Genomic DNA, 18,132 nt, shown 5'->3' with positions numbered 1-18,132 from the left:
CAAAATGCTCCTGCAGCCCACTCCCTGCCCGGATTACTGGCAGGGCACTTACCCCACGCTAATTGCTGGCAAGGACGCCCCCTCAGTACTCCTTTTTAGCTTTACCTTCCCCCCCCAGTTCTGCCCTCAGCTCGTGTCAATCCTCACTCCCCCGCACCCCTCCCCATTCCTTCCTTCAGTCCCCTTCATTCACCCCTTCAGGCCCTGCCCCTTGACAGTGCTACCATGGCACCTTGCAGTTCAAGAGGAGCCAAAGTGGTACGTATCCTCACCACAATTGCCTCCAGGGTGCTGAAGGGGATCGTTCATGGGAGGTGGGGGTCAAGGGAGTTTGTGCTGGGCTGGACTGGCTCAGCCTGGGTATCTTTCCTGGGATGGTGGTTGTTTGGCTGTTCTTCCCATCTGCAACCTTTAAACCCTTCAAACAGTGAGTCAGTGTCTAAAGATGAATGTTTTCTGACAATAAAGTGAAGGGACAAAGAACAATACAGCACAGGAACAGGCTCTTCAGTCATCCAAGCCTGTACAGGTCATGATCCAATCTTTGCCAAAACCCTCAGCACTTCCTTGTGCCGTATCCCTCTGTACCCATCGTATCCATGTGTTTGCCAAGATGCCTTTTGAACGCCGTTAATGTGTCTTCTTCCACAACCTCCTCTGGCAACGCGTTCCAGGCACTCACCACCCATTGCGTAAAAACCTGCCTCGCACATCTCCTCTAAACTTTGTCCCATGGACCTTAAACCTATGCCCCCTAATGACTGACCTCTCCACCCTGGGAAAGAGTGCTTGCCCATCCACTCTATCCATGCCCCTCATAAACATGTAGACATCTATCAATTCACCCCTCAACCTCTGTCTTTCTAATGAAAGTCTCCCCAACTGCAGCCTTAAATGTTAAATAGTCTGTCAGTATCTAAATATTAAATTGTGCACATAATAAAGTGAAAGTTTTCCCATCAGTACTCCTGTGTTAACATGTACTAGATGCTGTGGTATGAAGAGGCAAGAGTTCAGCTCCTTTTTCACCAACACACCTTTAATGGTTCAAACTCACTCTGCACAGAACTCTACAGATCATCACCAAGCTCCAGAGTCCACCTGAAGCCCCTTTACATATCAGTGTCAATCATTGAACACTTAACATAAATGAGACAACTAATTGCAATGTCTCTTAACTCATTACTTAACAGTCTCCCCTTCCTTGGAGAAAAAAAAACAATTAGGTAAAAATAAAATTTCAAGAAACTAAAATTTCAAGAAACTAAAACACACGCCTGATTCCCCCTTTTTTTTAAGTAGAAAAAAAAACATTCACAGAAACAGGCGCCCTTCATTCACGATATCTAAAAGTTTCTGTGAACTAGCCCCTCTTTTCATGAAACAGTCTGACAGTTGATAGCTACTGTCAACCCATTTAATTTTTGTTATCCAACATCTGCTTTAAACTTGCGATGTCTATCCGTAACCTCTTTTCATTGACACTTTTTGTAAAGTGCACATTTTCCCACAACGATTTATTGTCAATGTGACAGTCAATAGGTATATTACCTAAATCCTCTAATCCCAAAATTTCTGTCAATATCTGATATATAAAAGGCCATACCCACCGCTTCCACTAAGCTTAATGTCTCAGCAGCCAAAGTGCTTTTGACCACTCTCCTTAATTTCTTTGTTTCCCACACAAGAGGGCAACATTTACCATTGTTACCCAAAAGAAAAAAACCTCCTGCGCTTGAAACTCCATCACATAAATTTGCATAGGACGCATCACTATAAACTATGAGTTTCAAATGCCTAGGATCACCTAAAACAGGGAACTTCAAAACACACTTTTAGTTTGGCCAACACTTTATTTGCTCTTATTATGTCTTCCACTTTGGGACCATTCATCTTTGTACTCAACTCTAAAACATCAAAACTCACATCCGGTCTAGTCTATCTTCCTAACCAGTTCAGCTGCCCAATTAAACTTTGCAGTTGCCCTATTTCTATCTTCGAAACCATTGCGTCTTTTTGTGAAACCCGGCCACGACTAATAGCTGTTGGACTGATGCTTTCCAAGTAAGATTGCTAACATAAAGTTGCCCCTAACTGAGTCTGTCCGATTTCCAAATTAATATATTTAAATGCACCGGAAGCCTGACTTCCAACCCTGAATTCTTTCCTCAAACCAGAGATTACAAAAGCTTCAAAATCACTAGTCCCACCCCACAAAAAATCATCGACATGCATCATGAAGATGCCAGCAAGATTTCCTTTATAGTGCCAGTAAAACATTGCAGGATCTTCTTTCAACTGGCAACAGCCTAACTTTAACAAGACTGACCTTACCGAAAAGTACCACACTCTAGATGCATCATTTAATCCATATACACATTTGTTCAACTTCCACAATACCCCTTCTGTGTTAGCTGCTTCTTTAGGAGGATGAAGAAAAATGTCTCTCTGGAGCTGATCCCCCTGCAAAAAGGCAGCTTTTATATCTATAGATTTGCATTCCCATGCCTTTGTGGCTAATAGAGCCAAGAAGATCTTTAAAATAACCTTTCCTGCTGTAGGTGAATTTACCCTTAAGTCCTGATCGTCTAAGTTTTCTTCAAATCCCCTTGTCACAAGCCTGGCCTTTGCCTTATAAGTTCCATCTGGAAGAACCTTTTCTGTACAAATCCATCTGTGGGATAGAGCTTTTTGTCCCCTATCCGGTACTTCCGTTTATATCCCAAATTCACTCCAACTATGTAATTCTTGCTGTTTAGCATCTTTGATAACTTTTTCATCTAATTTATTTGAAGCCACCAAAATCTCACGTGCATGTGGGCTTCTACTTCTATTAGTATTCGTAGTCTTACTCCTGTTCCGAGATCTTGATAAACTACATCCCCTTTCCTGCCTGGTATCTCGTTCTGTACTGCTACTGCTTTATCTTTCTCTTCTGTAGCGGGATGTCCTTTCAATAGTTCTCGACCTTTTCCTGCAAACCTGTTCACTATCCGATGTACTATCTGAACTGGCACTGCGTTTCTGTGCCCTCCATTTTTGAACTTCGTTTTCCCAATCCATTTTCTTAACTTCCTCCCCTGAATGCTGTACATTCAACCAATGTTTATACTTTCCAGTGGCCTTCCCTTCTCTACTAATAACAGTTGCATCCTTCCATTGACTAGACCCTTCAGACAAGTATGTCACTTTTGTACCAACCTTTGGCAGTTGCCCTTTCGGAAAAATGGCCTGATCTTATTTATCAGAAGTGTCGTGTTCCTCTACAGAAACCCTGTCTATATCAGTTAACTGGTCCTCATAGTTCTGTAACACATGCATACCAGATGACTCTGGTTCCTCATCTTGTCTGTCTGCTCTGTCTAAATTTGAAAATTTGTAATCGGTACCCATTATCCTTGATGAATGTACCCTAACAGTTTGATTACCATGTTGCAAAATAAATGTTTTGCCATCTATGCCTATGATCTTCCCTGGGCCTTTCCATTCATTAGAATTGTCTCTCTTATAGTATACCACTTTTCCTTGTTGAAAAACGGCATCTGATAGCCGTACATTATGTCTTAAAGCTCTGCGAATTCTTTCAGAGACTTCTGCTTCCAAAAAAGCTTTTCTACTGCGATGTAACGCGTTTAAATGTTCAGCAAAACCTGAGCTAATTGTAATCCCTTCCCAAGCTGGAGGCTGGTCATCCAAAATGGAGGGAATTTTAGGATTTCTACCAAACCTAATTGATAAGGACTATAGCCCCCAACCATCTGCAATGAATTCTTTGCATGTACCGCCCATGCTAAAGCTGAATTTAGCGTGCAGTTTGGTCGATCTCCCAAAATTTTCTGAAGCATGTCATTGATAACAGCATGATTTCTTTCGCAGACACCATTACTAAACTGGCTTTTGGCAGCCGTGTTCATAACTCTGATATTCATGTTTTCACACATATCCCTAAATTCTTCATTAGGAAATTCTCCCCCATTGTCCGTAAAGAATTTTGCTGGTGGACCCATTCCTGTCCCGATCCATTTTTCCACAATTTTGTCGAAAATTACTCTCTTTTCTTTACTTCGTACAATCGTTGATTGACTAAATCTGGTAGCTAAATTTACAAATTGCAAAATAAATATATTATTTGCTTTATCCCAGATCTTAAGGTCCATGGCCACAATGTCATTAAAATCCCTGGCCAAAGGTAGGGTTACTATCGGTCGTGCTGGTGTCCTTCTGTACTTCCTGCAAACTTCACAGCGATCACTAACCTGTTCTATCAGTTTAGAATAGTCATCATCCCTTACCCCTGCATCCTTTAATAAATTTTTCAGCCTCCAAGGAGACGGATGTGCAAATTGCCTATGCAGTTTTACTACAATAAGCTTTTTACCAGCTAAAGTCGCATTATCATCTGTCATTAATACATCCTTAACCACTCTACTTGAAACATTATTTGTCAATAATGGAATATAATAATGTCCCGACTGTGTAAATTGTAAGTCCACCGTCTTTCCAAAAACTGTTACCTTATCCTGTTCCATATCCAGCTTCATGTGTGCTTTCTTCATCGACGGTCTGCTCAGAAGCAAAGGTATCTCACTTGATGCAACATCCGTGCTAATAAAATGATTCACTCCAGCAATATTTCAAGGGATCACCACTCTTTTCAGCGACTTCAGAGTATTATCATCCCCAAACCTGAAACTTGTGGAACTTTTAAATTCCTTAACCTTGTTATGATTTTCAGCATCCAATGAGTCCAGATAACATTTTAACCAGTCAATTCCACACACAGTAGATGTGCAGCCACTGTCCAATACAGCACAGTTAAAAGATTCTGCAACCAACACCCTCATTACCGGCGTAAAACAGCTTGTCAATAGGACAATGCCTTCTTTCTGGTCACTATCTTTTTCCTCTTCTGACTCTTCCGTGTCATGTGTCGCTTCAAATACTCTATTATAACGAGTTGGACAGTTGAAAGCATAATGGTATTGAGAGTCCCATCGAAAACATCGATTTATCATGCCCCGTGCATTTCTGGGGTTCATCCTCCTATTGTAGGTTCTAACTGGGTTTCTGTCTTCATAATTTCCTTGTCTCGGTCTCCTTTTATAGTCTTGAGGCCTGTTTGTAGCCATACGATTTTGCCATCCTGTTAGTAGTGTATCTTCCATATTCTGTCTTATAGCAGGCTGACCTATTTGGGTCATCAGAGCCATTGGAATCGAATGTTTCCCCCAAATTTTTTTTAAAGCTGCTGTCATCTGTTCGAATAAGGTATCGCTATCCGTAAACTGAACTCCTGTCAAAACCAGGAGCCTATCCATGTTGCTCACTCTAGCACAGTCAAGTAATTTAAACGCCAATACAGACTGTGGAAATTCCAGCCTGTGTTTCTACAGCTTTTTATATAGTCTGCCAAATTCCATTATATAGTCTTCCATAGATAAATCCTCCATTTTCCAGAACTTATCAAAATCCGACCATGCTTCATACGCACTTAACAAGTCATCTTTCTTATAAATCTTGTCCATATAAAGTAATAAAGTCGCCAGACCTTCTTCTGAGTCTAACTATTCCAACTCCAGCTCAGAAAGCACTTTATATAGAACATAGAACAGTACAGCACAGAACAGGCCCTTCGGCCCTCGATGTTGTGCCGAGCAATGATCACCCCACTCAAATCCACGTATCCACCCTATACCCGTAACCCAACAACACCCCCCCCCCCCCCCCCCCCCCCCCCAACCTTACTTTTTAGGACACTACGGGCAATTTAGCATGGCCAATCCACCTAACCCGCACATCTTTGGACTGTGGGAGGAAACCGGAGCACCCGGAGGAAACCCACGCACACACGGGGAGGACGTGCAGACTCCACACAGACAGTGACCCAGCCGGGAACCGAACCTGGGACCCTGGAGCTGTGAAGCATTTATGCTAACCACCATGCTACTGTGCTGCCCCAATTTGCCCAAACTTTGTTTCGGATTTTACTGCCATATGGTAAAGAAAGAAGAGGGCAGCAGAGCAGAGCTACTGATCAGCTGTTCTGGGGAAATTTGCATACGTGCAGTGCAGTCAGCCTAACTTGAAGGTGGTTTGTGGAGGGGCTGTTGTCAAGTGACAGTTAAACCCGAAACACTTCGTCAGTGTTTCCCACCCTACCTCCTCCTCTAACCAAAAAAAAAAACCACGGTTGTTGGGAAGCGGGAGCAGAGGCCTGTCGTGAAGGTGAGTGAGTGCCTTTAAATTTGCTTACCTTTCAGCGGCAGCAGGGTTTGAGGGAATATCAGGTAAGCTCTTCCTTTCTTTTTCTTTTTCTTGTTTTTTTTTAAATCTAGAGGTGATGTCAGGGAAGGCAGTACAATGCTCCTCCTGCAGAATGTTTCAGGTGAGGGACGCCGTCAGTGTCCCTGCTGATTTCATCTGTGGGACGTGCACCCAACTCCAGCTCCTCAAAAACCGTGTTAGGGACCTGGAGCTTGAGCTGGATGAACTTCGGATCAATCGGGAGGCAGAGGGGGTCATAGATAGGAGCATCAGGGAAGTAGTTACACCAAAGACTGGAGATAGATGGGTAACTGTAAGAGGGACTGGGAAGAAGCAGTCAGTGCAGGGACCCCCTGCGGTCATTCCCCTGAGTAACAAGTATACCGTTTTGGATACTTGTGGGGGGGGGGACTTACCAGGGGTAAGCCATGGGGTACGGGCCTCTGGCACGGAGTCTGTCCCTGTTGCTCAGAAGGGAAGGGGGGAAAGGAGTAGAACGTTAGTAATTGGGGACTCAATAGTCAGGGGCACAGATAGGAGATTTTGTGGGAGCGAGAGAGACTCACGTTTGGTATGTTGCCTCCCAGGTGCAAGGGTAGGTGATGTCTCGGATCGTGTTTTCCGGGTCCTTAAGGGGGAGGGGGAGCAGCCCCAAGTCGTAGTCCACATTGGCACTAACGACATAGGTAGGAAAGGGGACAAGGATGTCAGGCAGGCCTTTAGGGAGCTAGGATGGAAGCTCAGAGCGAGAACAAACAGAGTTGTTATCTCTGGGTTGTTGCCCGTGCCACGTGATAGTGAGATGAGGAATAGGGAGAGAGAGCAATTAAACACGTGGCTACAGGGATGGTGCAGGCGGGAGGGATTCAGATTTCTGGATAACTGGGGCTCTTTCTGGGGAAGGTGGGACCTCTATAGACAGGATGGTCTACATCTGAACCTGAGGGGCACCAATATCCTAGGGGGGAGATTTGTTAGTGCTCTTTGGGGGGGTTTAAACTAATTCAGCAGGGGCATGGGAACCTGGATTGTAGTTTTGGGGTACGGGACATTGAGAGTATAGAGGTCAGGAGCACAGATTTGACTTCGCAGGAGGGTGCCAGTGTTCAGGTAGGTGGTTTGAAGTGTGTCTACTTCAATGCCAGGAGTATACGAAATAAGGTAGGGGAACTGGCAGCATGGGTTGGTACCTGGGACTTCGATGTTGTAGCCATTTCAGAGACATGGATAGAGTAGGGACAGGAATGGTTGTTGCAGGTTCCGGGGTTTAGGTGTTTTAGTAAGGTAAGAGAAGGGGGCAAAAGAGGGGGAGGTGTAGCGCTGCTAGTCAAGGACAGTATTACGGTGGCGGAAAGGATGCTAGATGGGGACTCTTCTTCCGAGGTAGTATGGGCTGAGGTTAGAAACAGGAAAGGAGAGGTCACCCTGTTGGGAGTTTTCTATAGGCCACCTAATAGTTCTAGGGATGTAGAGGAAAGGATGACGAAGATGATTCTGGAAAAGAGCGAAAGTAACAGGGTAGTTGTTATAGGAGACTTTAACTTTCCAAATATTGACTGGAAAAGATATAGTTCGAGTACATTAGATGGGTCGTTCTTTGTACAATGTGTGCAGGAGGGTTTCCTGACACAATATGTTGACAGGCCAACAAGAGGCGAGGCCACATTGGATTTGGTTTTGGGTAATGAACCAGGCCAGGTGTTAGATCTGGAGGTAGGTAAGCACTTTGGAAACAGTGACCACAATTCGGTGACCTTTACGTTAGTGATGGAAAGGGATAAGTATACCCCGCAGGGCAACAGTTATAGCTGGGGGAAGGGCAATTATGATGCCATTAGACATGACTTAGGATGTGTAGGTTGGAGAAGTAGGCTGCAAGGGTTGGGCACACTGGATATGTGGAGCTTGTTCAAGGAACAGCTATTGCATGTTCTTGATAAGTATGTACCAGTCAGGCAGGGAGGAAGGGGTCGAGCGAGGGAACCGTGGTTTACCAAAGAAGTGGAATCTCTTGTTAAGAGGAAGAAGGAGGCCTGTGTGAAGATGAGGCGTGAAGTTTCAGTTGGGGCGCTTGATAGTTACAAGGAAGCGAGGAAGGATCTAAAGAGAGAGCTGACGAGCAAGGAGGGGACATGAGAAGTCTTTGGCAGGTAGGATCAAGGAAAACCCAAAAGCTTTCTATAGGTATGTCAGGAATAAAAGAATGACTAGGGTAAGAGTAAGGCCAGTCAAGGACAGTTCTGGGAAGTTGTGTGTGGAGGCTGAGGAGATAAGCGAGATACTAAATGAATACTTTTCGTCAGTATTCACTCAGGAAAAAGATAATATTGTGGAGGAGAATGCTGAGACCCAGGCTATTAGAATAGATGGCATTGAGGTGCATAGGGAAGAAGTGTTGGCAATTCTGGACAAGGTGAAAATAGATAAGTCCCCGGGGCCTGATGGGATTTATCCTAGGATTCTCTGGGAAGCCAGGGAAGAGATTGCTGAGTCTTTGGCTTTGATTTTTAGGTCATCATTGGCTACAGGAATAGTGCCAGAGGACTGGAGGATAGCAAATGTGGTCCCTTTGTTCAAGAAGGGGAGTAGAGATAACCCCGGTAACTATAGGCCGGTGAGCCTAACGTCTGTGGTGGGTAAAGTCTTGGAGAGGATTATAAAAGATACGATTTATAATCATCTAGATAGGAATAATATGATTAGGGATAGTCAGCATGGTTTTGTGAAGGGTAGGTCATGCCTCACAAACCTTATCGAGTTCTTTGAGAAGGTGACTGAACAGGTAGACGAGGGTAGAGCAGTTGATGTGGTGTATATGGATTTCAGTAAAGCGTTTGATAAGGTTCCCCACGGTCGGCTAGTGCAGAAAATACGGAGGCTGGGGATTGAGGATGATTTAGAGGTGTGGATCAGAAATTGGCTAGTTGAAAGAAGACAGAGAGTGGTAGTTGATGGGAAATGTTCAGAATGGAGTTCAGTTACGAGTGGCGTACCACAAGGATCTGTTCTGGGGCCGTTGCTGTTTGTCATTTTTATAAATGACCTAGAGGAGGGCGCAGAAGGATGGGTGAGTAAATTTGCAGACGACACTAAAGTCGGTGGAGTTGTAGACAGTGCGGAAGGATGTTGCAGGTTACAGAGGGACATAGATAAGCTGCAGAGCTGGGCTGAGAGGTGGCAAATGGAGTTTAATGTGGAGAAGTGTGAGGTGATTCACTTTGGAAAGAATAACAGGAATGCGGAATATTTGGCTAATGGTAAAATTCTTGGTAGTGTGGATGAGCAGAGGGATCTCGGTGTCCATGTACATAGATCCCTGAAAGTTGCCACCCAGGTTGATAGGGTTGTGAAGAAGGCCTATGGTGTGTTGGCCTTTATTTGTAGAGGGATTGAGTTCCGGAGCCATGAGGTCATGTTGCAGTTGTACAAAACTCTAGTACGGCCGCATTTGGAGTATTGCGTACAGTTCTGGTCGCCTCATTATAGGAAGGACGTGGATGCTTTGGAACGGGTGCAGAGGAGATTTACCAGGATGTTGCCTGGTATGGAGGGAAAATCTTATGAGGAAAGGCTGATGGACTTGAGGTTGTTTTCGTTAGAGAGAAGAAGGTTAAGAGGTGACTTAATAGAGGCATACAAAATGATCAGAGGGTTAGATAGGGTGGACAGCGAGAGCCTTCTCCCTCGGATGGAGGTGGCTAGCACGAGGGGACATAGCCTTAAATTGAGGGGTAATAGATATAGGACAGACGTCAGGGGTGGGTTTTTTACGCAAAGAGTGGTGAGGCCGTGGAATGCCCTACCTGCAACAGTAGTGAACTCGCCAACATTGAGGGCATTTAAAAGTTTATTGGATAAGCATATGGATGATAAGGGCATAGTATAGGTTAGATGGCCTTTAGTTTTTTTCCATGTCGGTGCAACATCGAGGGCCGAAGGGCCTGTACTTCGCTGTATCGTTCTATGTTCTATGTTCTAAAGAGCCAATGCCCTACCTTGTTTTCTCTTTCCTAAAGCAGTCACCTTAGTCCACATAACTACTGCACTTCTCCATTGGTCGTATGATGCCCTTTCAGAAAATAGGGGAGGATAATCATAACCAGCCATCTTTGTCCTGGGTTCAGCCATGTTTCCCTTTTTTTCACTCCTTGGTTTGATCTGGAATAATTGTATCTTTCAAGCCTTCACATTTACACAGCTACCATTCTCTGCTACCATTGTTAACATGTACTAGATGCTGTGGTATTAAGAGGCAAGAGTTCAGCTCCTTTTTCACCAACACACCTTTAATGGTTCAACTCACTCTGCACAGAACTCTCCAGATCATCACCAAGCTCCAGAGTCCACCTGAAGCCCCTTTACATATTAGTGTCAATCATTGAACACTTAACATAAATGAGACAATCATTGAACACTTAACATAAATGAGACAACTAATTGCAATGTCTCTTAAGCCATTACTTAACATCCTGAACCCTTTAAAAGGTCTGCCAGTACGCCAAGTTCAAAGATTTGTGAACTAAAGGAAACGTAATGCATTTAATGTGGTGAAAATCATTGAAGTGGCTTTCTCACAGACAGTTTCATTGCCCTTTAAACTATAGGAGCCTATTTACATTCCTGGAAGACTAAAAGCTTTGAACTACATTGTTTACATTCAATCTCTCACACTATTGCCTCCTAAAATATTTTTTATTGACAGGTCAAGGCAGTTTCAATGGGGAGATTAAGCTTATTTATTTATATAGCTCTATAGGGATCCATTTCTGACCACAGTTTTTTTTTAATGAGGCTTCCTCTTTGATCTCAAGTATTGCCTAGAAAGAGCAGGTGTGGCGGCAGATGGGAACGCTCACTTCATTATGAGAGAACTTTAGTTTCTAGGTACTGAACCACTGTTTAACGGGTTTCAGGTTTCAGATGTGGAGACTTTAACTTTATTGTCAGGGAACATTAATTTTTAGGCACTGACTGAATGTTTAATTGGTATGGGCCTAAATATAGAAGGGCACATGGCATCTCAGAAGGACGAGGAATAGATGAGGGTGGCTCTGATATTTAATGATGTTATTAACACAATACAGAGGGATAACCTATGCTCAGGAAACCAGCATATAGAAATGGATTGGTGGAGATGAGAAATGGTAAAGGCAAGAAGTCACGAATCGGAGTCCGGTAGAGACCAACAGGAGCAACAGGGCAAGGCAAATTATAAAGGATGAAATCACGGGAACTTGTCATGGCAATAATTGGGGGGGCTTTTAATCTACATGCAGAGCAGAATTCCGGTTGTTCCGTGCTTGTCAACGGCGTACCTGGTCACAGGTTTCCCGGCGACGTTGGGAGGATGCAATGGAAAATGCCAATGACATCAATGGGACTGGAAGATCCTGCCGCCAGCCAATGGTGGCTGCTTCCCACTGCCGAGCAACATGCCGCAGGGAGGCCGGAGAATCTCACCAAAGACTGGAAAAATCAGATGGCCAAAGTTAGCCAAGATGAGGAGTTCCGAGAATGCATTAAGGTGTTCCACAGAACAGCATGTTCAGGCATGAACTGGAGAGCAGGGGCTACACTGGACCTAGTATTACGCAATTAGGATTAATTAATTACCACATAATTACCCAGCGGTCATAATATGATTGAAGCTTACATTCAGTTTGAGGGAGAGAACTTTACCAATTAAATCTTATCAAATAGCGTAGCAAGTTCAAGAGGCTGAATGGATTACTTCAGCTCCTAATGTTGATCTGTTAACGGGATGAATTAATTGTCACATCTGGCTAATATGTATTAGTATTTCACCAATAATTAATTGGATGAGAAATGTATGGAAATGCGACAATGTGTTTGCAAAATGCAAATTATTTTGAAACAATGTAATTTTCTTTTCCTTTCAGAGATTTATCTACATTCTTCAGTGAGGAAGAGCTCAAGCAACTGAAATCAAATTAGGAAATGGATGGTTTGGTGGCAGGTACACCACTGACACAGAATAAACTAAATAATCTGGACAATACAGAGTTGTACATCACAGTGACAGGGAAGCAGGCTCTTAGAAATAAATCCACCTTCATCAATGCGATGAGAGGACTTCAGAGCGGTGATTAGGCAGCAGCTAAAAATGGAACCACAGGTACCACAATGGAATCAATCTCACACCCACATCCCAACCAACCCAATGTTTGTTTCTAGGGCCTGCCAGGAAGTGGAACAACAAAATTCCCAGCGGATAAATACACAAGTGAAATGCAATTTGAAAGAAACGGGGCGGAATTCTCTGTTTCAGAGACTAAGTGAAACCAGGGGCTGATTTAGCACAGGGCTAAATCGCTGGCTTTGAACACAGACCAACGCAGGCCAGCAGCACGGGTCAATCCCCGTACCAGCTTCCCCAAACAGGTGCCAGAATGTGGCGACTAGGGGCTTATCACAGTAACTTTATTTGAAACCTACTTGTGACAATAAGCGATTTTCATTTCATTTCATTTCATAAGTGCTGACGTCAGGACTGAATCGTAAGCATTCCACGGTCCCGAAAGAGGTGCCGGTCCCGGCATAATTCAGGACATCCTAATGGGCTAGCATAGGCGCCACGTGGAACTAGTGCAATTCCAACGAAGCCTGGCATGTGATTCGACGGGGTTGGGATTGGCACTGGAGAGCCTGACAAGGAGGAGCTGCGTATAGGCACTCTACTCCCCACACACGCTCATTCCAAGAAGATGGCATTGGTTGTACTGCAGCACACCCATCCATTTTGTTAGGTTAGCTGGGGCCAGAGTGTACATAGGGGGATGGCTGGGGAGGCACCCATACAACCCGTGGCGCTACGTTCTCAGGGAGCACTCAGAGACAGGCACAGTCAGATAGTTGCCTTGCAGGTTGCAGCAATGGTGGTCCCTGCCCATTCACCCCGACCCTACAGTCCACCTCCTTGCTGCCTGCACAACCCCCCACCCCCCGCTACTCTCCTGACAGAAGCCCCCTGGCCAGCAGCACAACTATCAGCACACTCTAACAATGTTGGACACTTTTCATGCCCCTTCTCTCTCTCCCTCAGCAACCACAGCAGCAAGGAGGTGGGCCGTAGGGTCGGGGTTAATGGGCAGGGGCCATCATTGCTGCCGCCTGCAAAGGCAGCTATCTGATTCAATTTTAAATACCACAATTTCTTCATGATTATCACAAATGATCAATTTTCAGAAAGTGATATAAAACTTGCCAATGGTGTCTGGCCAACTCTATTCCATTTTCTTAGAGCTTTTTCTGCCTCTCCTGTGGAAGAGGTTGTCGGAACTGGCTCTATGCGGGCGGACAATGGGTTGGTCCTCTCGGCCTACGCTGATGATGTGCTCCTCAGGTTCACAGACCCTGCTGACCTGCAGAAGATGTGCGCGTGCCAGGCTGTATACTCTGCCGTGTCCTCTGCCAGATCAATGGGCCAAGTGTTCCGGACTCCTGGTCGGTCTGTGGCAGATGGACTCCCTCTCAGAGGAGCACAGGCCTTTCACCCGGAGCAGAACCAGCATTCTCTTGGGAGTCCATCTTTGCATGGCTGAGGAATCCTGGCAGGCGAACTGGAGGAGCTAAAGGCCAAGATCACTGCTTGCTTGGGACACTGGACAGGACTGCTCCGAGTGCTGTCTTACATGGGCCGAGTTATCATCATAAACCAGCTGATCATAGAATCATAGAATGTACAGTGCAGAAGGAGGCCATTTGGCCCATCGCGTCTTCACCAGCTCTTAGAAAGAGCACCCTACTTAAGCTCACGCCTCCACCCTATCCCCGTAACCCAGTAACCCCAACTCACCTTTTTGGACACTAAGGGCAATTTAGCATGGCTAATCCACCGAACCTGCACATCTTTGGACTGTGCGAGGAAACCGGAGCACCCGGAGGAAATCCACGCAGACATGGGGAGAACGTGCAGACTCCACACAGAGAGTGACTCAAGCAGGGACTCGAACCTGGGACCCTGGAACTGTGAAGTAACTGTGAAGCACTGTGCTACCGTGCTGCCCTGATTGCCTCTCTGTAATGCTATCGACTGGTCACTTTGACCCCTCCCCCTGATTTTGTCAAAAAGATTCAGAGTGTGCTCGTTCACTTCATTTGGGACAAGGGACTGCACTGGGTCACTGCTGCTGTTCCGAGTCTCTCGCTCAGGCGCTGGTGTGCCTTCACACCCAGGTGGCGACCTTCTGCCTTCGGACCCTGCAGCGATACCTTTATGTTGAGCCCCCTCCACGATGGTGTGCCCTTACGACACATTTCTTCCGCAAGGTACATGGCCTGAACTATGATGTGCAGCTCCTGCTCATAGACCTGAAGTGTCTTCACTACTCCCTCCAGGCGATGCCCAACATTTGCCAGGACCTGCTCAAAGTTCGAAACTTGGTTGCCTCGCGCCGCAGCTCTTTCCTCGTCAAGAGTGCTGGCTGTGGTCAGGGAGCCGCTGCTCAGGAATCCGCACCTCCATCCAGCAATACCATTTTGAGTGGCTGGTGGAGCAGAGGGCTGTGGCCCCATGAGTGACCAGTGCATAGATAGAATAGAACAGTACAGCATAGAACAGGCCCTTCGGCCCTCGATGTTGTGCCGAGCAATGATCACCCTACTCAAACCCACGTATCCACCCTATACCCGTAACCCAACAACCCCCCCTTAACCTTTTTAGGACACTACGGGCAATTTAGCATGGCCAATCCACCTAACCCGCACATCTTTGGACTGTGGGAGGAAACCGGAGCACCCGAAGGAAACCCACGCACACACGGGGAGGACGTGCAGACTCCGCACAGACAGTGACCCAGCCGGGAACCAAACCTGGGACCCTGGAGCTGTGAAGCATTTATGCTAACCACCATGCTACCGTGCTGCAGTGTTGGGGACGTGCTGGGTGGCGGAGGACCGGGTTGGCTGATACCCCACCAATTGGTACATTGAGCAGAGGTGGGTGTCCAGTTCGTGGCTAGTGCGATCTGTGACCTTAAAAAATGGTCTTACGGTCTCGAGGCGGCGCAGGTGTGCGGAGGACTCCCATCGGAGCGGATCCCTGCTCGGGCGGAATTCCACATTGGCCTCAAGTCGCAAAACCTCCCTTGAGAGCCAAAACCCCACAACCCCAGCTGCCTTGAGGAAATGCCCTTGTGCATTCACACTGCACGAGGGGTTTCCTATACAAGGGGCTGTTGCTGTACATCTTTCACCTCCTCTCCCTCACCCGTCACCCTAACACACGCTTGGTACGCTTGATGCCGTCCGGCAGCGGACGTCCCCACTGGAGGTCCCCTCTCAGGAGTTCTCCCCCTAAATCTTGGGGACCTGGAGTGGTGCGTGTTGCACACAGCAGTACCATGCAACTGTCATTGGCACCAGTTTGCGGAATCCCCTCATACCTGCCCTGTTTGCAGCTCCGTGGAGTATGTAGACCATGTCTAAGTGTAATGTTTTAGGCTGTACCACCTTTTTAGTTTCCATTCAAACCTTTCACTGAAGTTTTCTTTGCACTTCAGTCCCACGCTTCTAATCTATGAGCACCCGGTGTGGTGAGGAGCGGACAAGGAGGAGGAACTCCTTGTGAACCTGCTCATGGGTCTGGCGAAATTCACTATAAACAGGCCCAAGGTGTGGGTAATCACCAGGTGACTCTGGCAAGGCAGCATGTAGTGTCCACTGGCGCCATTACCATGCTCCTGGGTGTCATTACAGACCCATTATGTCCTTTCGTGCTCGGTGGGCACCGCAGGGTCTAGGGTGCTTTATAGATCCTGTTGTTGAAAATACAGAAAAATGTTTCATTTGAAACATGGAAGTCTGGCAATATCTGGTCTAAGAGAAACATGAGAGGATACAGGGAAAGATCCCATAAAGGGTTAATAGCAGCTGCAAAGGATAGGATTATAAAATGCAGATTCTTTCTCTCAAGCAGGCTTAGCCAACACACAGGATTCTTGTATTAAGCTAAAAACAATGGCTCACACCTTCATTGAAAGTAACTATCTTAGGAAGCATCTGGAAAAGCATGGATGAGAGTTTCAATTGAATTAAGTGACGAATATTTAAAACAGGCAGGTCTTTCAAGTCATAACCAAGTGAAATTTTAGCATACAGCTAAAAGCAAAGGTTTCACACCTTCATTGAAATTAACTCTCTTAGTAAACAGCTGGAAAGGAAAGGATGAGGTTCAGTTGAATTTGGTGTCAATTCTACGTGGGAAATTCTACTAACATCAAGTAAATTAAAGAAAATTGGAGACTATCAGTCTACGAGAAACATAATTTAAAGTCAAAATCAAAGGCAAAGTTATGACCTGTGGACAATTGGAAAATTAAACTATTGAAATCGCAGGAATTAAAAGTAACACCTCTTGAAACCAAAGCATTTTGAATATCACAAAGGAACTTTGAACATCACAAAGGGCAATGTAATCAGATCTGAGAGGTGAGGTTATGCCCAAAATGAATATTTAGTTGTATTAGAATGTTTAGATCAAAGATACTTTTTAAAATCAAAGTGAAATAAGTTAATTTACAATAAGTTCATAAAAACTGAATAACTACTAGAAAGAGAATATAAACCCAGAGCAGAAGCAGAGCAGAACCACAACTCTGAAAGAGGAGAGAAGCATATTTAGCTCTCACAGCTCGGTCATGGGAAAGACAAGACAAGCAGCCGAGCTTAAACAGATAAGGAAGACTAGAATTTAAACAGGAGTCAGAGTCAGCTGAGAGATAGCTAGCAGAGCCAGCTCTTGTAGCTCAGTACATGGATCGACAAGACACAGCAACCAAGCTAACCAGCAAATACATCTCAAGAAGATCAGACTTTAAAGAAGATTGATTGTCAAGGTGGGCCTGAAGGTCCCTTCAATCAACCAGCAGGATCCAGAAGCAAGATCTTTTTACCTTTCTGTAAAGAAAGTGATTTCAGCTTTTAAAAGAAAAAATATAATAATAAAATAACTTAATTTAACTTGAAACAGTGGTTATTCCTAAAGTCTACTTTACTTACTTAGCAATGCAGGACACAGAACATTGATGCTACTAAGTGGTAAGTAGATAAAATCTTTGATGAAGGTGTGGGTTATACCGGGGGATAAGCCTGCATCAGAGTCATCTGTAGGTGGCCACAGTTTATCCTTGCTGCTTGCTCCTGCTGGAAGCTGCCACCGCCTGGAGGCCGCGTACTTATTTACTGCCACCTCTTCTGCCTCTGAGGCCTGGAATGCGGTTCTGAAAGATATGGACTGACCTGCTGCCGGTGCTGGACGCGGACTTGACTGAGCACCTTGATGGAGGCACTGGAACAATACCTTTGAAGTTCTGCTCAGAATTGCGTAGGGGGAGAACACGAGCAGTTTGCTGCAGGCATGTTCTTGCAGAATACTGAGGACTTTAATAGACTGTTGACTGTTTACTGTCTACTGTGCATGGGTTACTTTGTACAACTTCACTGTTGGAGCTTTGTGTTTATACCAATGGTGAATGTCGATTATTGTTTATTGTGATGTAAGTGATTGTTTTTTTTGTATGCTGTTGACTGTTTATTAAACAAAATATTCCCAAGAGGCTACAGGCTGCGTGTTATCTGTGCGCCCGCTTTTTTGCTGCAAAACTGTTCGAAGACCTGGGGCGGGATTCTCCGTCGGCACACGCCAGAATCAGGAAATGCAATGGGGGTGGATAATCCATTTTGGTGTTGAAATCGTGGTGGGCACTGGTTTCACGCCAAATCGCAATTCTCCGGTGCCTCAACAGTGGCATCAATGCGTTCCACCCCCCCACGTACAGTAAATGCCATTTGCATTTGCGAATCTGAGCCGGTATTCTCCGGGGCCCCTGAGATACTCCACCTCCAACA

The 18,132-nt window shown here is 45.4% G+C and overlaps 1 protein-coding gene across 2 annotated transcripts in view; it reads left to right on the top strand.

Annotated features, from left to right (window-relative positions):
* The window catches only part of LOC119951190 (interferon-inducible GTPase 5-like), a 54,751-nt gene extending 42,409 nt beyond the window's left edge, over nt 1-12,342 (top strand). For both annotated transcript variants that reach the window (XM_038774216.1, XM_038774217.1), the window contains exon 4: nt 12,165-12,342. In XM_038774216.1, the coding sequence (XP_038630144.1) occupies nt 12,165-12,219 (55 nt within the window). In that variant the 3' untranslated portion in view covers nt 12,220-12,342. The remainder of the gene's footprint in view (nt 1-12,164) is intronic.
* The last annotated feature ends 5,790 nt before the right edge of the window (nt 12,343-18,132 follow it).

Source organism: Scyliorhinus canicula, chromosome 17 (assembly GCF_902713615.1).
Source record: "Scyliorhinus canicula chromosome 17, sScyCan1.1, whole genome shotgun sequence".
In the NCBI taxonomy this organism is placed as follows: domain Eukaryota; kingdom Metazoa; phylum Chordata; class Chondrichthyes; order Carcharhiniformes; family Scyliorhinidae; genus Scyliorhinus; species Scyliorhinus canicula.
The sequence above is the reverse complement of the archived record's forward strand: the minus strand, read 5'-3'. Positions and strand labels throughout refer to the sequence as shown.